Here is a 20,036-nt window from a genome sequence, read left to right on the forward strand (position 1 = left end):
TGGGAGGAGTTGTTAGGGCAGGTAATACGGAAGAAGTAGAATTTAAGATGGATATTAACAGACCATTAGTATTTGATTAGTCAGAAAAAAAGGGATAGCACAGATTTATGCCATGCAGCCTCAAAAGACAGAACTTGAACCAAAACAAGAAGGTAGGAAGGAGGCAGGTCTGAGCTTGGTATTGAGAAATACTTTCTAATGGTCAGATTTTCCCAATGACAAAATAAGCTCCCCTGAACATAGCGTAGCTTTATGATTCTGGGCAAACATCTGTTTGGGACTCTATACAAGGAATTCTTGTGTTGGTTGAGAGTTAATCTAAAACAGTGATTTTCAGATACCCCCTCAGGACGCTAGAGGGTTTGAGGACATGTTTCAGTAGTGGGGGTGAAGGGGGGTGCAGAGGTAGCATAGAAAATATGAGCATGTTTCTGGCACAACCCCATGGAAGTGATCTGAACCAGAAACAGCTTGCCATCTGCCTGGTCTAAAGAAGCCCTAGTAACCACAACTCGCCTTTTTTCCTGGCAAATGCTCTACAGCTAGTGTAGGGAAAAGGGCAGGGTGTACAATAAATAGCCCTTTTCCTCTTTGAATTCAGGGTCAGGGCTAAACCACTACCCTAGTGTGCTGGCCAAGTACTATTGGCAGGTCCTTTCCTGGTTTAAGAAACATTGGCTTATGTAGAAGAGCTTTTCTTGTTGTTTGTTTCTTCAAACTCTGGGTGAAGGCAGTTTCAGAGCCTTGTAGAACAGGACAAGTCTCAGAAGTTTTTGAAGGGTGTGTTCTCTCTTGTATTTTCCATTTCCATGGTGTCACCGTCTGCTACCCTAGCTCCACCAAACTCCACTGTAGTGCGGTGGTAGGTATCAGTCACACAAAGTCTGCATTGAGGCTGAATGACCTGTTATTTCCATGAATTTGCTAAATTGCCCTCTGTTTGTGAGCTTAAAGGTAAAACTATGAAGTGAGATTCCCAGAATGTCTCGTCTCTCCTAGTACCATTATTTAAGTCTGCATTCTCAAAAATAAGTTTCTTACCAAAATACGGAAAATGCTAAAAACCATGATGCCAGATCCATTATCTCAGTTTTGAATGTCTGTGAAATATAATTAATATTGCTATCTTAACATGATCTCACTTGATGCCCACTTATCAGATACAGCTAAAATTAGATGGCAAATATGAGGGTAGTTAGTGTTGGGGTAGTACTTAGAGGATTGTGCTAATGACATTTTTGGATAGACTGCACCACAAGAGCCTTCAGAAGAACTGACAATAATGGTTTTATTGAATTCCTTTCTTCATTCTGCCTGTATATCATTTGCACTGGATTTTATTTTTCATTCAGTAGTTATTTACTTTTTTTTCTTTATTGATTTTAGAGAGAGATAGAAACACCAATGAGAGAGAACATTGATTGGCCTCCTTCTGCATGCCCCCAACTGGGGATTTGGCCCACAATCTGGGCATGTGCCTTGACCGGGAATCGAACTGATGACCTCTTGGTACATGGATCAACACTCAACCACTGAGCCACACCGGCTGGGCAATAGTTATTTACTTTATCATAAATATCAGTACCAAAGGGAGAAAGCTGGTTAAATTGATTTTGTTTTTTTCTTAGAGAGAGTGGAAGGGAGGGAGAGAGAAAGATAAACATCAATATGAGAGAGACATATCACTTGGTTGCCTCCCGCATAACCTCAACTGGGGCCGGGTATCAAACCTGCTACCCAGGCACGTGCCCTTGACTGGGAATTGAACCTGCGACCCTTCTGTTTATGGGCTGACATTCTAACCACTGAGCCAAACTAGCCAGGACCTTCATGTTTGGTTTTTAACTCCTACTAACATGAGTGTTATCTTTCCTTGTTGGTTCATCTGCTTTACCCAGTGTTTTCTACACGGTGTTTTCACTCAGGGTTACTCTTTAGAATAAAAACCTTTGTTGCCCTGGCCAGTATGGGTCAGCGGTTAGAGTGTCGGCCCACAGACCAATGAGTCGTGGGTTTGATTCCAGTCAAGGGTATGTACCTCGGTTTCAGTTCGTCCCTGGCACTGGTTAGGGTTATGCAGGAGGCAACCAGTTGATGTGTCTTTCACATCAATGTTTCTCTGTCTCTCTCCTTTCTGCTGTATCTGAAGATAAATGGAAAAATATCCTTGGATAAAGATAAAAAAAGAAGAAAAACCTTTGTGGTGCTCAGTAATAGATTAAAGAAACTTTTTTCAATCATAAGAAATTAAAAATATTAATGGCCTGTGGCTTTCCAATGAATAGGAGATATATAATGATTAATTACTGGCTGGTTAATTTGGGAGCAAATTCACTAATTGATTAGTCTGACAAATACTTAATGAGCACCTGTCCTGTGCCAGGTGCTGATGAATATTTCAGACATACAGTGATGAGCCAACTATTGTTGCTGTGATCTCTCTGATGACACAGGAATGTTTATACTAGATGTGCTGCTGTTTGTGGCCCTGACTGATTCAAGAACTGAAATGAGGCCATAACTGCTTAAATTAAACTTCTTTAATAACAGTTCTCCTACCCTGGTATTTAGGTATTTGAATTTTTGAAATTCCTTTGTCACACAGACACATACACATTCTTCATCTGAAATATCATACCTATTTTAAAATTAGCTTGCCAGCCCTGGCCGGTTTGGCTCAGCGGTTACAGCATTGGCCTGTGGACCAAAGAGTTGTGGTTCGATTCCGGCCAAGGGCATGTACCTCAGTTGTGGTTTGTCCCCTGCCCTGGTCAGGGTCATGTGGGAGGCAACCAATCGATCTCTTTCTCTCTCTTTCCCTCCCTCCCGCTCTATCTGAAGATAAGTGGAAAAATATTCTCGGATGAGGATTTTAAAAAAATAAATAAGTAAAAGCAGTTTTTCAAGAAGCCAAGAGTTTTAAAAGCCATCTCTTTGGAAACTGTATATGACTTATATTTTTCCAGAACACAATTATTTTTATGTTTAAATTGTACCTTTTATTTGGCTTGAGGGAACAGTTCTCTTTTTTTTTATGACAGTGAAATGTTTAACACAAAGAGGAGAAAGTTAATGTAAGAAGTTAAAGATACCCAGAAATTTTTAGTAACTCACATTTGGCATAAGGTCTGCACAAGGAACTATAGACTATATGATTCTTTCTCCAAGATATTAAAAATATTTTATTACCTGAATTAAAGGTACATTTGAAAGCCAAAGTACATGGTATCAAGTGAATTAACCAAACAAAAAAAAATCAGTTATTGTCTATATGAACACATTTTCAAAAACAACCATTTTCTCTTAAATCATCATTTTATAAGGTTATGTCGTACGAAGTCATCATTGAGGCCTGCACAGGTCCCAACCTGTCTGTGGTTTGGAGTTGCTGTCTGCCTCATAAAGCAAAGCAGAGAGTTGTCTCCTGAGAAGACAGCTGTCTTCTCCTCTGAAAAAGCTGCCTACATAGTTGGCTTTGGCATCTTCCATGAATAGAAGAGCAGGGATTGAGGCCTCATGAGTCTGGGTTTTCAGTTGAGGTAGAGAAAGGACACTAGTGATTATAACCAGAAAGTCCAGAGTGGGGTGTAGTTACTCCAGAACATCTCACTGTTTGTCCAGCCAGGACTTCGTGACAGTCACAGAAGTGGATTCTTTTTTTTTTTATTCTCACCCGAGGGCATTTTTCCATTTTTTGTTCAGATAGAGTGGGAGGAAGGGAGAGAGAGAAACATCAACGTGAAAGGGACACATCGAGTGGTTGCCACCCGCACTACCCAACCAAGGCCAGGGACAAACTGCAACCCGAGGTATGTGCCCTTAGCGGGAACCGAACCTGGGTCTCTCTGGACCGCAGGCCGACGCTGTAACCGCTGAGCCAAACTGGCCAGGGCAGAAGTAGATTCTTTAATAATGACATTAATAATACAGCCCCCCCTCAACTACTGTCATTCTTATACCTGAGTAATTCAAAAAGGCAAGACCCTGCCATAATGTTCTGAGAAGTCTAAAAATGTTCACTACATAAAATGTGAGACTTCATTACTGCAAGGTTAATGAAATGTTAAGGATGAGCCTGCTATTAAAACAAAATTTCTAATCACATTATCTGTCTCTCTCTCTTCTTCCCTCTCTCCCTCCCATTCTATCTGAAGATAAATGCAAAAATATCCTCAGGTGAGGATAAAAAAAAAAAAGAAATGCAACTTTCAATCCCCAATACAAGCTATGGGAATTTTCATTTCACAGCTCCACGGTAGATATTCTTTCTCCAGTAGTTATTTTATGCTTCTCATGTGGTCTAAATTTCTTATGGATTTTTATTCATTAGAATATGTTCAATTACAGTTGTCATTGGGGTTTTTCTAAGCCCCATATTATCTAAACTGGCCAGTGAAAGTCCATTTAATCTGACTTCCATGTCCATTACTCCCATTAGTCTTTGAATGCATTTCTTGCTTTCTAGCACAACAAGCTATCATAGGCTCACCTTGTATTTTTTTTATTACTATTTTTTTTTTTTTTTATTTTTGTTACAGATGTTTCTCCTTTTTTAGCCCATTGGCACCCTCCTCCCCATCCCCCCCGCCCCGTCCCCGGCTTTGTTGTCCATGTCCATGGTTGTCCTTAGTTATGCATATATACATACAAGTTCTGTGGTTTATCTCTTCCCACCCCTACCACCCTCTCTTCTGAGGGTTGTTAGTCTGTACCCTACTTCCATGTTTCTGGGTCTACCCTATTCCTCAGACTATTATTCATTATATTCCATATATAAGTGAGATCATGTGGTATTTGTCTTTTTCTGCTTGGCTTGTTTCACTTAGGATAATACTGTCCAGGTCCCTCCATGTCGTCTCAAAGGATAAGAGATCTTTCTTTCTTACAGCTGCATAGTACTCCATTGTGTATATGTACCACAGTTTTTTTATCCATTTGTCTACTGATGGACATTTGGGCTGTTTCCAGATCTTAGCTTTGTAAATAGCGCTGCTACGAACATGGGGGTACATATATTCTTTCTGATTGGTGTTTCAGGCTTCTTAGGGTATATCCCTAGAAGCGGGATCACTGGGTCAAATGGAAGTTCAATTTTTAATTTTTTGAGGTAACACCGTATTGTTTTCCATAGTGGCTGCACCAGTCTGCAATCTCACCAGCAGTGTACTAGAGTCCCCTTTTCTCCACACCGTCGCCAACACTTGTTTGATGATTTGTTGATGGCAGCCATTCTGACAGGTGTGAGGTGATACCTCATTGTTGTTTTAATTTGCATCTCTGATGATTAGTGATGTTGAGCATTTCTTCATATGTCTCTTGGACATTTGTATGTCCTGTTTGGAGAGGTACTGGCACAGTACCTCTGGGTCAGCTCCTCTGCCCGTTTTTTAATTGGGTTCTTTGTCTTCCTTTTGTTGAGTTGTATGAATACTCTATATATTTTGGAAATTAACCCCTTATCTGATGTATCATTGGCAATGATGTTCTCCCATACAGTGGGTTGCCTTTCCATTTTGATGGTTGTTTCTTTTGCTGTGAAGAAGCTTTTGAGTTTGATGTAGTCCCATATGTTCATTTTTTCCTTTGTTTCTGTCGCCTTAGGTGATGTATCAGTGGAAATTCTGCTGCGTATGATGTCCGAAATTTTGATGCCTTCATTTTATTCTAGAATTTTTATGGATTCATGGGTCACATTTAAGTCTTTTATCCATTTTGAGTTTATTTTTGTGTACGGTGTATGTTGATGGTCTAGTTTCATTTTTTTTGCATATAGCTGTCCAGTTTTCCCAACACCATTTATTAAAGAGGCTGTCTTTACTCCACTGTATGCTCTTGCCACTTTTGTCAAATATTAATTGAGCATATTGCCTTGGATCCATTTCTGGGTGCTCTGTTCTTTTCCACTGGTCTATATCCCAGTACCAGGCTGTTTTGATTACAGTCCCTTTGTAGTATAACCTGATATCTGGTATTGTGATCCCACCTACTTTGTCCTTCTTTTTCAAAATTGCTGTGGCTATTCGGGGACTTTTTTGGTTCCATATGAACTTTTGAAGTTCTAGTTCTGTGAAATATGTCATTGGTATTTTCACGGGGATTGCATTTAATCTATAGATTGCTTTGGGTAGTATGGACATTTTAATGATGTTAATTCGTCCAATCCATGAACAAGGTATGTGCTTTCACTTTTTTATATCTTCTACTATTTCTTTTTACAATGTCCTATAGTTTTCTGCAAATAGGTCCTTTACTTCTTTGGTTAAGTTTATTCCTAGGTATCTTAATTTTTTGCCGCGATGGTAAATGGGATTGTTTTTTCAGTTTCTCTTTCTGTGAGTTCATCATTGGTGATTAAGAATGCCATCGATTTCTTGACATTAATTTTGTATCCTGCTTCTTTGCCAAATGCATTCATTAAGTCTAGTAGATTTTTGATGGAGTCTTTATGGTTTTCTATGTATAATATCATGTCATCTGCAAATAATGACAGTTTCGCTTCCTCCTTTCCAATTTGGATCCCTTTTATTTTTTCTTCATGTCTGATTGCTGTGCCTAAGACTTCCAGTACTATGTTAAATAAGAGTGATGAAAGTGGACATCCCTGTCTTGTTCCTGTTCTTAATGCAAATGTTTTTAGTTTCTGCCCATTGAGTATGATGTTGGCTGTAGGTCTTTCATATATGGTCTTTATTATGTTGAGATATGATCCCTCTATTCCCACATTGCTGAGCGTTTTTATCAGAAATGGATGCTGGATTTTGTCAAATGCTTTTTCGGCATCTATTGATATTATCATGTGGTTTTTATTCTTCATTTTGTTTATGTGGTGTATAACATTTATTGATTTGCAAATATTGTACCAGCCTTGCATCCCTAATCCCACTTGGTCATGGTGAATAATTTTTTTGATGTATTGCTGGATCCGATTTGCTAGTATTTTGTTCAGGATTTTGGCTTCTATGTTCCTCAGGGATATTGGCCTGTAGTTTTCTTTTTTTGTAGTGCTTTTTTCTGGTTTTGGAATTAGAATTATAAATATTTTTATTGATTTTATTTTTTGGAGAGAGAGAAAGAGAAACATCGATGTGAGAGCAGAACATCAATCAGCTACCTCCAGCATACCCCCTATCAAGGAATGACCCCACAACCCAGGCATATATCCTCACCGGGAATCGAACTGACAGCCTTTAGGTGCATGGGACGATGCTTAACCAAGTGAGCCACACCAGTCAGGGCTCACATTGTATTTTTTCTTCTTCAAGGAGCTCTGATTTCTTTTTTTTTTTTTTTTATCCTCAACTGAGGACATTTTCCCATTCTTTTGTTCAGATAGAGTGGGAGGAAGAGAGAGAGAGAATAACATCGACGTGAAAGGGACACATCAAGTGGCTGCCACCCGCACGACCAACCAGGGCCAGGGACAAACTGCAACCAAGGTTCACGCCCTTAGCGGGAACTGAACCTGGGTCTCTCTGGACCACAGGCCGACTCTAACCGCTGAGCCAAACTGGCCAGGGCTGATTTCTTTAGAGATTAGTAGTTAGACGCCAAGGTCTAGGCTGTGAAGGTGCTTATTGTATGGGTGTTACTTTTTTCTTGGCCCTGTCTTTGTTATTTCAACTAGGAATTTTTTTAAATCATGAATTCAGGTTGGTATTTCCAATTACAATTTAATATTAGAAGGATTTTATTAAACTGCTTTGATTTTAGCCATGGCCAATGTGGCTCAGTTGGTTAGAGCATCATCCCTCACACTGAAAGGCTGTGTGTTTGATTTCCGGTCAGGGCACATAGCTAGGTTGTGGTTCAATCCCCAGTTGGGATGTGTACAGGAGGCAACTGATCAATATTCTCTGTCTCTCTCCCTCTGCCTTCCTCTTCTAAAATTAATTTTTTTAAAAAAACAGCAAACATATCCTCCAGTGAGGAATTTTTTTTTTAATTTTTAATTTATTAATTTGTTTTTGTTACAGATGTTTCTCATTTTTCCCCCAGTAACACCCCCACACACACACACCTCATCCCCAGCTTTGTTGTCTATGTGGAAATTTTTTTTTTTAATATTTTTTCTCTGTTGATTTTTTAGAGCGAGGAAGGGAGAGGGAGAGAGATATAGAAACATCAATGAGAGAGAACATCAATTGTCCACCTCCTGCATGTCCCCCACTGGGGATTTGGCCCACAGCCTGGCCATGTGCTCTGACTGGGAATCGAACCGGTGACCTTTTGGTGCATGGGTTGATACTCAAGCACTGAGCCACGTTGGCCAGGCTCCAGTGAAGAGTTTTAAAAAGCTTCTTTGATTTTATATTTATATCTTTTTTTTCTTTTATTAAAAATCTTAGTTCTTGCCTTGGCCAGTTTGGCTCAGCGGTAGAGTGTCGGTCCACAGACCAAAGAGTTGCGAGTTTGATTCCAGTCAAGGGCATGTGCCTCGGTTGTGGTTTGTTCCCGATCCTGGTCAGGGTTGTGCGGGAGGCAGCCGGTAGATGTGTCTCTCTCTCTCTCCCTTTTTCTCCGTCTCTCTTCCTTCCACTCTATCTGAAGATAAATAGAAAAATGTCCTCAAGTGAAGATTAAAAAAAAAAATCTTAGTTCCTAATATTATCATAATATTTTATTTACTTTATCCTGAAGTATATATTAAATAGTTTCAAAATTCCAATGCAAATATTTACTAGTAGAAAACTACCGAGTATAATTTAAGATTTCTTTGTAGTTCTCTTTGAATGTAGAATCTATATAAGGATTTCTGCTTCTGGTAATAACAGACTAGCTTATATCCTTTTTTTAGGTGATTATTAATCTAGAGTAAAAATATTTAAAATACTTATTTGGTAGAACTGGAAAATGACCCAGAGCATATAAAACCTAGAGAGGAATTGACCCTTGAAAGAATAGGACTGTACTTAATGACCTCTGTGTTATGCAGCTCTTTCTGAAGGGCCACACACTAGAATTCTAGCTGAGAGTCTTTTGGCTTGAGGATGAATATCAGGAAGCCCTCAAATTTGCATTGTAAGTAACCACCTAAATCTTTGAGCAAACCTGAACACACATGTGGACTAGAAACTCCAAAGGAGCTTGGCATGAAACAAGAGCTGAAAGACAAAAAACTGAGCAGAAATTTCAGCTGATGCTCTAATTATTAGAAAATTGGAGTAATTATATTAATATCAGACGAAATAGACTACAGAACAAGAAATATTAAGAGTGATAATTCATAATGATTAAAAATAAGGTCAGTTAAAAAGAAGACATAATTCTAGATGTGTATGTAACTAATAATAGAGCTACAAAATACATGAAGTAAAAATTAACAGAACTGAAAGAAGAAAAACAAATCTATAATTGTAGTTGGGGAGTTCAACATCCCTTTCAGTAATTGATAGAATAAGGAGATAGAAAATTAGTAAAGATATAGATGACTTGAACAATGCTGTCAATCAGTTTGACCTAATCTGCATTTTTATAGAACTCTCAACCACACAAGAATAGAATATATGTTATTTTAAAGTATACGTGGAATATTCAACAAGGTCAGATACTAGACCATAAACCACTGTGAGTAAGTTTAAATAAATTTCTATCAGCCTGACCAGTGTGGCTCAGTGTCGACCCATGCACCAAGAGGTCGCTGGTTTGATTCCCAGTCAAGGCATATGCCCAGGTTATGGGCCCAATCCCCAGTTGGGGGTATGCAGGAGGCGGCCAATCGATGTTCTCTCTCATCAATGTTTCTATCTCTCCCTCTCCCTTCCTCTCTCTCCAAAAGCAATAAAATAAATAAATAAGTAAATAAAAAACAAAAAAGAATCGCTATCAAGGCCTAGCTAGTGTGGCTCAGCTGGTTGGAGAGTTGTCCCGTACACCAAAAGGTGGCAGGTTCGATTCCCAGTCAGGGCACGTACCCAGGTCCCCAGTTGAGGCGTGTATGGTAGGCAAGTGATCAATGTTTCTCTCTTACATTGATTTCTCTCTCTCTCTCTCCCTGTCTCTCCCTTCCTCCCTCTCGCCCTCTCTCCTTCCCTCGCTTCTTCTTTTCTCTAAGAAATCAATTTAAAATATATATAAAGAAAAAAAGAATTGCTATTAGGCAAATATATTCTTTGACCCATCAGAATTAAATTAAAAATCAATAATAGAAAGCTACCTGGAAAATCCCCAGAGATTTGAAAATTAAATTATTCAAACACAATGATCTCTTGCTACCTTAAAAAACAACAACACCCAAAACAACAGTGATTTATTATCTCTCACCATTCTGGCTGTTGACTGTGCATTTCTTCTGCAGGTTTTGCCTGAGATTTCTCAATGAGCTGTATTCAGCTGGAGGGTCTGCTAGAGAGTTGGGGTATTTTTCATATGGTCTTTCATTCTCAAGTAAGCCAAAACTGGGCTTCCTCACATAATGGAGGCACATTTGAAAAAAAGTCAAGTGTTAATAGCACTTATCAAACTTTTGCTTGCATCAAATGTGCATTTCTTCCATTGGCCAAGGCAAATTACATGGATGAGCCCAGAAACAGTGTGGGAGGGGACTACATGGATACTAGGAGGCATGATTCACTGGGATAACAATTCATCACAATTAATATGACCTTTGTTAAATCATTTTTATGATCTATAAAATGGAGTTTATGATATTCCCAGAATTGTGTGGATTAAAAAAGATGAGATTTAAAGGCTTTATAACTATCAGTGTTTCATAAACTCAACTATGTCTTGATACTCAGATATGCTTATATTAAATTTTATATTAAAATCAATTAATTGACAGTGTTCATGCACCATTATGTTGTATCTTAAGGGATCTGGCTTGTTTCAAAACATCATTTTTAAAAGTTCTGCCTCTTTTAAAAGTTCTAAAAATAATTTGATCAACTTATATCTAGAATACCATCATGTTACAGAGAGCTATAGCCTGCAAAATTTTTAATCCATTGGTAAATCATCAAAATTTATTTGAAAACACTGGCAAATTCTGCTTTTAAACAGTTGTTAAAATATAAATAGTTGAAAGTCTAAAGGAAAGATAGCAATGTGTATTCTGGAATTGTAGTGTAAAAATCTAAGTTTGCACATACCGTGTTCATTAGTTACTGGTAAATTTCTGGCAAAAATAAACCTTATGAAAACTAGATTACTTGGTATTGAGAAAATAGAATAAATTAATATCTCTCTCTCTCCCTCTCTCTCTCTCTCTCCCCCCTTTCTCTGCTTCAACAGTTAAATGACTTACATTTATGATTTCCAAGAAAGAGTTTGTTGGTTCACTCTTTTTTAAAAAAATATGTTTTTATTGATTTTTAGGGAGAGGGAAAGAGGGAGAGAAACATCAATGTGAGGGAGAAACATCCATCAGCTGCCTCCTGCTCACACCCCAACTGAGGATCAAACCAGCAACCTTTTGGTGCACGGGGTGATGTTCAACCAACTGAGCCACACCGGCCAGTGCACACTTTTTTTTTTTTTTTTTAACATTTTATTACCTATCTTATTTTAAAATACATACTTGAATGGTGCTGAGACAACAAAATATCCACATGCAAAAGAATGAAGTTGGACCCCTCCCTTACACCATATACCAAAATTAACTCAAAATTATGAAACACCTGAGTGTAACAGCTAAAACTATAAAACTCTTACAAGAAACCATAGGGATAAATCTTTGTGACTTTGGATTAATGTTTTAGATATGACACCAAAAGTCCAAGCAATAGATAAATTGGACTTAATCAAAATTGAAAACTTTTGTGCTTCAAAATACACCATCAAGAAAGTGAAAGAGCCCTGGCCGGTTTGGCTCAGCGGTTAGAGTATCAGCCTGTGGTCCAGAGAGACCCGGGTTCGGTTCCCGCTAAGGGCACGTACTTAGGTTGCAGTTTGTCCCCGGCCCTGGTTGGGTCGTGCAGGTGCAGCCACTCGATGTGTCCCTTTCACGTCGATGTTTCTCTCTCTCTCTCTCTCCCTCCCACTCTATCTGAACAAGAAATGAAAAAATGTCCTCAGGTGAGGATTAAAAAAATAATAATAAAAGAAAGTGAAAGATAATCCACAGGATAGGAAAAAAAATTTGCAAAGTATGTATCTAATAAGGGACTTTTATTTAGAATACATAAAAACTCTTATAATTAAAAGACAAAGACGAGCCCGGCCCGTGTGGCTCAGTGGTTGAGCGTCAACCCATGCACCAAGAGGTCACTGGTTCGATTCCCAGTCAGGGTACATGCCCAGGTTGTGGGCCTAATCCCCAGTAGGAGCATGCAGGAGGTACCCAATCAATTTTCTCTCTCATCGATGTTTCTATTCTCTCTCCCTCTCCTTTCCTCTCTCTCTACAAAAAAAAAAAAAAAAAAAAAAAAAAAATTTCAATAAAGAAAAAAAAAGGAGAAAGACAAAATAAAAGACAACCCAATTTTAAAATGGACAAAGGATCTAAATAGACATTTCTTCAAAGAATATATAGGAATGATCAATTAGCACATGAAAAGATGTTTGATGTCATTAGTCATCGGGGAAATACAAATCAAAACCACAGTGAGATACCCCTTTACACCCAGTAGGATGGCTAGAATCAAAAAGGCAGACGTTGACAAGTATTTGCTAAGGTGTGGAGAAATGGTAACCTTCATACCATGCTGGTGGGATTATCAGATGAGGAAGCTGCTTTGGAAAACAGTCTGGCACTTCCTTTGATGGTTAAACATAGCATTACTTTATGACCAAGCAATTCCAGTTCCAGCTATATGCTCAAGAGACATGAAAACATATGTCTACACAAAAGCTTGTACAATAATGTTTATAGCAACATGATTTCTATTAGCCAAAAAATTGGCACTATCCAAATATCCAGCTGACAGATAAACAAAATGTATTATATTTATACAATAGAATATTATTTAGCCATAAAAAGAAATGAAGTATTGATGATACATGTTATAACATGGATGAACCTCACAAAAAATATAGGTATTGTACACTTCTATTTATGCTAAATGTTAAGAAGAGGTAAATTGAGAGAGAGAGAGAGAGAGAGAGAGAGAGAAGATTGGTTGTCGCCAGAGGTTGCAGGGAATAAGGGATAGGGGAGCTAAAAGATACGGGGTTTTCTTTGCAGGCGATAAAATGTTCTAAAATTTACTGTGGTGATAGTTGTACACTCTGAATATACTATAAACTGTTGCAGTATGCATTTTATATGGGTTAATTTTATGGTATCTAAGATTTACGTCAATAAAGCTGTTGCAAAAAAAAAAGAAATTAGAAGAATAAGATTTTTGCAAGACTATTTACCAAATAGTGTGTCTCCAAGACAAAAACTCTAATTTATATATTTATATGATATCCAAAACCACTGAATTGTAACACCTAAAAATGATTACAATGGTGAATTTGATCTCAATTCTTAAAAGTCTATGTGCTTAAAAATTTTAGGAATACAAAATAGATTTAGTAGTGAGAGTTCAATGAAACAGGTCAGAGCTTAGATCCTTTTTGGTACTGACTACTCCAGAGAGAATCGAGAGAGTGATCAAAATTACGTACCGTAAGGGCTCAGTGAGCACACTCATTTATCTAAAAGTCCCACAGAAGGCCACCAAGTAAGGGTCCTTAAAATTATCTTAGTGGAGCCCTGGCCGGTTTGGCTCAGCGGTTAGAGCGTCGACCTGCGGTCCTGAGAGACCCGGGTTCGGTTTCCGCTAAGGGCACGAACCTCGGTTGCAGTTTGTCCCGGGCCCTGGTCGGTCGTGCGGGTGGCAGCCACTCGATGTGTTCCTTTCACATCGATGTTTCTCTCCCTCTCTCTGTTCCTCTCTCTCCCTCCCACTCTACCTGAACAAAAAAAATGGGAAAATGGTGAGGATAAAAAAAAAAAAAATTAGTGGAGCCTTCAAAGATTGGAGGAAGAGACTGCTGCTCTAATTTGTGGAACGATGAAGCTGAGTGTACTACTTGCTAAAGCAAAAGAGAATACTTAGAAAATACAATGTCTCTGAACAAAATAGAACTGACATATACAGTTTTGAGAAGTGTTGATTTCAGAGATTGGCATATTCAGAGATTGGGAGTGTTTTACAGATTTAGCTGTGGTGTGTAGAGACATTGGCAGACAATGGGAAGTAGGAGTGATGATTATTAGACTGAGGCTGTAGTTGATTGGCTGCCTTGCAGAAGCCTGGGGCTGTCACTGATTGGCTGACTCTCAGAGGCATGGCTATGGGAGCAAAGAAGTTGCCCTTTGACAGGGACAGGTTCAGAATGGTTCACTGGTTACTTGCTTACCACTTGGAACAAGAGCCGGAAAATAGGCAATGTTTCCCTCTAATTTGGAAAATAGGAACTTTTATTCTCAATCTCTACTATTTCTGACAGTTGCATAATAAATTAATTTAAAATCTTTCCTCACTGGGCAGGAAAAAAGTCATGAAAGTTTTTAGGCAGGGGAGTGACATGATGAGATCATTTGCATACTTGTAAAAGAAGGATTAAAGAGGAAAAGAAAGTCCAAGAGGTGAGTAGAAGGCTGTTGAAGATGTTAGATTTTAGGATGTTCAGAGACATAGCCTTATTAAGAAGAAAAGAATGTAAACTTTATGGTGCATTAATACCTTTCTGTTCTTTTTTTTTTTTTAACTTTTATTTAAAAAAAAATTTTTTTTCTTTATTGATTCCAGAGAGAGAGGAAAGGAGGAAAGAAATAGAAACATCGATGAGAGAGAACATCAATTGGCCACCTCCTACATGCCCCTCACTGGGGATTAGACCCACAACCAGGGCATGTGCCTTGACCAGGAATTGAACTGGTGACCTCTTGGTGCATGGGTTGACGCTCAACCACTGAGCCACATCGGCCAGGCTACCTTTCTATTCTTAAGTTATATTTAATGTATCTTGTCAATGCAAGTGTGCCATTAGCAGTTGTCAGCAGCCGGATTCCCATTCTCGGGTTCCATTCCCTCCCCTACCCCCTCTTTACCTTTCCCTCTTTCCAACTGAAAAATTAACAAGTATGGCCCTGGCCAGTTTGGCTCAACGGTTAGAGCATCGACCTGCAGACCAGAGCGTCCCGGGTTCAGTTTCCTCTAAGGGTATGTATCTCAGTTGTGGTTTGTCCCCAGTCCCTGTTGGGGATGTGTGTGGGTGGCAACCACTCGATGTGTCTCTCTCACATCAATGTTTTTCTCTCTCTCTTCCTCCCTTTCTCCCTCCTGTTCTATCTGAAGATGAATACAAAAATGTCCTCAGGTGAGGATTAAAAAAAGAAAGAAAGAAAAATGAACAACTATGCCAAGGCAGAATTGCTAGTGAATATCAATATTGTTCTAATTAATAAGTCAGAAATAACCTAAAAATAATTAATTTGAATGGGAAAATGCCTTGATTTCTGATCATCTTCTTGATTTTCTTAGGTAATTAAGTTGAAAGCTGAAGCCCGGCTGGACCTGCTAAAGCAGATTGGTGTTTCTGTGGACACATGGCTAAAGAGTGCAATGAACCAAGTAATGGAAGAACTGGAAAATGAGCGATGGGCCCGCCTTCCTGCAGTGACCAATAATGGCACTTTACACTCGGTACAGTTTCTCGGATATGATAGGATAACTTTCATTGAAGTATGGTATTCTTTGACTCTGTAGCCAAACCTAATAGTGTCCAAATATTTAAAGGAAAAATAATGGTTTTGCTAATGGTTTAGTTTTTTATTTTTTTCTTTAACCTGTCACTAATTGAGTTAAACTTTAGTGTAAGAAAGGTTGGTGTAGGGGGAGGGGTGTGGAATAGTGCTTTTTAAAAAAGTTCAGTGAAGAATATATTATCACTAATTGGTTTATTGGTGCCGATTTACCATACTTATGATCCCATTCATGAAGTAGATAAGCTTCTTCTCTGGAAGTAGCAGAATAAAAATTTTTATCTAGGGTTTCTGAAGTTCTCAGAAGTCTTTTCTAGTGTAAATGAAAATAAACATCCAGAGAGTTGGAAACAATCTTATAGAAGGGAAAGGAACATTCTGACTTAATTTGTTCAGTACACAGGGGCTTTCCACTCTGCTCACATTATCTTCCCTCAGGGAGACAGTACCTTACAAACAAGGCCAGAACTCAAGCTTAAGTGTCCAAGTCCAGGGTTCTCTCCACTCTGATGTCATCCAGTTAAACCTTAGTTTTTCATGTTGGAGATCTGAGTTTCAGAAAAGTTAAGTGATTTGCCTGATATATATAGGTAGGTATAATGATGCCTTGCTGGTCAGACTGAAGTAATCTGCTACCTCTCCACCCATTACTCTCTTTTCTCCTGTTTATTTTTTGTGGCATTTATTATAATCTATATTTGTTATTTTTTCATCTTTGTTTGTTTTCTTTTGTTTATTTGTCTTTCTCTTTAAATGTAATCATGCCTGCCTGGTTCACTGCTGTACACAGCACAGTGCCTGGCACTTAGTAGGTACTTAATAAACATCTGGTGGAAGAAATGAATGAATGGATAGACGGATAGAGGGAATAGTAGCAAACTAAAAGCTGAAATTCTAATCTTCTAACTTCCTACTATATCCGTAGTACCCCTTCAGTGTTTGTACCCCTCAGATTTAAAAAGGATGCCCTGGCCGGTTTGGCTCAGCAGTTAGAGTGTCGGCCTGTGGACCGAAGGGTAAAGGGCACGTACCTCTGTTGCAGCAGGCTCAATCTGAGGCAACCAATTGATGTGTGTCTCTCACATTGATATTTCTCTCTCTCTCTCTCTCTCTCTCTCTCTCTCTCTCTCTCTCTCTCTCTGCTTCCCTTCCTCTCTTCCTCCCTTACCACTTTGCCTTCTTTCCTCCCTTCCACTCTGTCTGAAAAATCAATTGAAAAATCTCCTCCTGTGAAGATTAACAACAACAACAAAAACTTTTAAAGGCATCCTTGCCAAGTCAGTATGGCTCAGTGGTTGAGCATTGGACCTGTGCACTGAGAGGTCGCTGGTTCAATTCGCAGTCAGGACACATGCCTGGGTTTTGGTTTCGAGGTAGCCTATCAATGTTTCTCTCTCATTGATGTGTCTATCTATCTTCCCTGTCCCTTCCTCTCTCTTTAGAAATCAATTTAAAAAATAAAAAAGACCATGTATCTTTCAATTTAAAACAAAAACAAAATAAAAAAATAAAGGCATCCTTGCTAGAGAAATCGGCCAACATTTAAGAATAGTCCTAGAAGTTTGTCACATTCTGCTTGCACATTTAAAAAGGATTGTGTGTGGAAGTGCATTTTAAGGAAAAACAATCTATTAAAGGTTTATTTTTATTTCAATGTTAATGGTAACCCACCTGGGGAAAATAAACACACATCACCCACTTGACCTGGGTTAGAAGAGCTTGCATCTTTTAAAAGTCAGATTCCCATCTACTTCCGGTTATTCTGTTGTACAGGTGCTATGATGACAGCAAGCTCCCAGCACAGACTTGCTTTTGGCTTCTTCAGCACCACTGTTGGCAACCAAACACATGCTTTTCCTTGGACCCAGGACCTATTCTAACTTAAGAAACTGGGCTGGTACTTATCACCTAATTGTGTTCCCACTTCCTGAGCAAATCAGAGATGAACAAGACTTGGTCTCTTCTCTCAAAGAACTGACAAGCTGCTAGAGCAGACAGGCTTTTATAGATCTTAGTGGTACATGGCAGCGTGCAACTGGACCTGTATGACAAACTCAAAGTTGCTGACTCCTAATTCATCTACACACCTTTGGAAAAAGGCACTTCTTTTTGGGTTTCAGAGAGAAAGTTAGGTTAAATGATTCTAAGATCTCCTCCAACTCCAAAATCTTATGATTTTGTAAAGAACTGCTAGTGAATCTCAATACCTAGAAAAATGGGAAAAAAGTTTGACCAAGAAGGAAATGTTATTTGAGATAGTCCTTGAAGAATTTTAACAGGAGATTAAAAAGGGCTTCTGAGTGTGAGAGAAGGAAATAAAGATGTGCCTAGTACAGTGTCAGGCAAGGAATGTTGATTAAATTGGGTATTTTTGAGAACTGTCCAAAGACATCAGCTCATCTAGAGACATACCATATCCTCTGTGAAAGGAGCATGTTGCAATTCCATCCCACTTCTTTCTTTCCTCCAGTCAGTCTTATGGAGCTTGTGTCTTCAGTTGAGGGATATATTTTGTGGAAGCTCTACTAACTATAAATAAGGGAGATATGGAGGCACAAAAGAGCTTAATGAAACCTCAATATTTATTTAACCGGCCTTTAAACGACAGCAATGAAATTACTCAGAGGGAGTTATCTCTGCGCACTGACAGCTAGCTGGCTAGGAGCGTAAATCAGAAATACGCATTCTGGGGACCAAATTATTTCTTCCATTAGAGATGCCAACAAAAGCGTTAGTCATCAAGTTTAGAATTCCCTTCCAGCTGGAAAACATGGTTAATACTGCTATTAGACATCAACAGTATAAAGTGCCTTATAGAAGATAAATGTGTTTAAGTTATACAGTCTACTTACCTTATAGAATAAGGTAGGAACTATATAGTTGGGTATTAACTCTTTGCCTTCTGTATTATGCTGTAGTATAGAATATAGGATTGGGAAGAAAAAAAAGACAAAGAATCACAGAATATAGCAACATTTTTTTAAAAGGAGAGCATTCGGCCCTGGCCGGTTTGGCTCAGCGGTTGGAGCATTGGCCTGCAGTCCCGAGAGACCCAGGTTCGGTTCCCACTAAGGGCATGTACCTCGGTTGCAGTTTGTCCCCGGCCCTGGTTGGTCATGTGGGTGGTAGCCACTCGATGTGTCCCTTTCACATCGATGTTTCTCTCCCTCCCCCCCCCCCCACTCTATCTGAACAAAAAAATGGAAGAAATGTTCTCGGGTGAGGATAAAAAATAATAATAGTAAAAGGAGAGCATTCGGCCTAGCCGGTGTGGCTCAGTGGTTGAGTGTCTACCCATGCACCAAGAGGTCGCCAGTTTGATTCCCGGTCAAGGCACATGCCCAGGTTGTGGACCCGATCCCCAGTGGGGGGCATGCAAGAGGCGGCCGGTTGATGTTCTCTCTCATCGATGTTTCTGTTTCTCTCTCCCTTTAAAAAAAATCAATAAAAAACATTTAAAAAAAAAGTCCAGTCCAGTCCAGCATCTGGCTAGCTTAGCTTGTGTTCTCACCTGTGGTCCATTGCATGTGGGGTCCGTATGGACATGGGCCATGTAGTTGCTTAAGGCCACATGGCTATGGAGAGAGAATAGGCGAGTGCACAGGTGAGTGCAGGTCACAAAGCAAGAGGGCAAGAATGAACAAGAGGTGAATAAGAGAGGGAGAACTCTGGCGATTTTAACTTTCCAAGATTTCACATGTTTCTGATGGGGTCCAGCCCCTAGTCATCCCACTGTTCCCTGCACTAGACTGACAGGCAAGCATCTTCCCTACATCATCCCAACTTTACTGTGCATGTACCCATCTCCCCCTTTGTTCAAGCCCTTCCCCCAGTGATCTTCAGGGAATGGATGGGTGATTCCCTGGTGAGCATGAAGCTATAGCTTCCTGATGAAGCTGCCCAGATGACCATGCTTATAATGTCTGGCCTCCCCTTCACTCTCTTCCTATTATTAATATTAACTAGTTAATTATGATAACATTACAGTGGGTATATATATTTAACATTTTAAGAAACTGCCAAAATATTTTCCAGAGTGGTTGTACCATTTTACATTCCCATCAATAGGGTACTGGTGTTCCAGTTGTTCCACAACCTTGCCAGCACTTGATATGGTCAGTCTTTTTAATTTTAGAGATTCTTATAGGTATTCAGTAGTATATCATTATAGTTTTAGTTTGCATTTCATTAATAATGTTGAGCATCTTTTCATACGAAGGAGTATTGTCTTCGTTATAGAGATAACGTTGAGAAGTTAAGTAATTTTCCTAAAGTCACACAAGTAAATGGCATTCAAACCCATGTGTGTTGGGCCTAGAGAACCCATTGCTTTCTGGTTCATTTCAGTACCTTAAAGCTGACGAAGCCCTTTCAGAGGTTATTTTACCAAATATAAGAAGAT

The 20,036-nt window shown here is 39.1% G+C and overlaps 1 protein-coding gene across 1 annotated transcript in view; it reads left to right on the forward strand.

The window, feature by feature from the left end:
• FCHSD2 (FCH and double SH3 domains 2) overlaps nt 1-20,036 on the forward strand; it is a 251,021-nt gene that overhangs the window by 213,427 nt on the left and 17,558 nt on the right. The window contains exon 13 of the mRNA XM_036258718.1: nt 15,414-15,575. Coding sequence (XP_036114611.1) covers nt 15,414-15,575 — 162 coding nt within the window. The remainder of the gene's footprint in view (nt 1-15,413; nt 15,576-20,036) is intronic.

This window comes from Molossus molossus, unplaced genomic scaffold, assembly GCF_014108415.1.
Source record: "Molossus molossus isolate mMolMol1 unplaced genomic scaffold, mMolMol1.p scaffold_m16_p_13, whole genome shotgun sequence".
Taxonomy (NCBI): Eukaryota; Metazoa; Chordata; class Mammalia; order Chiroptera; family Molossidae; genus Molossus; species Molossus molossus.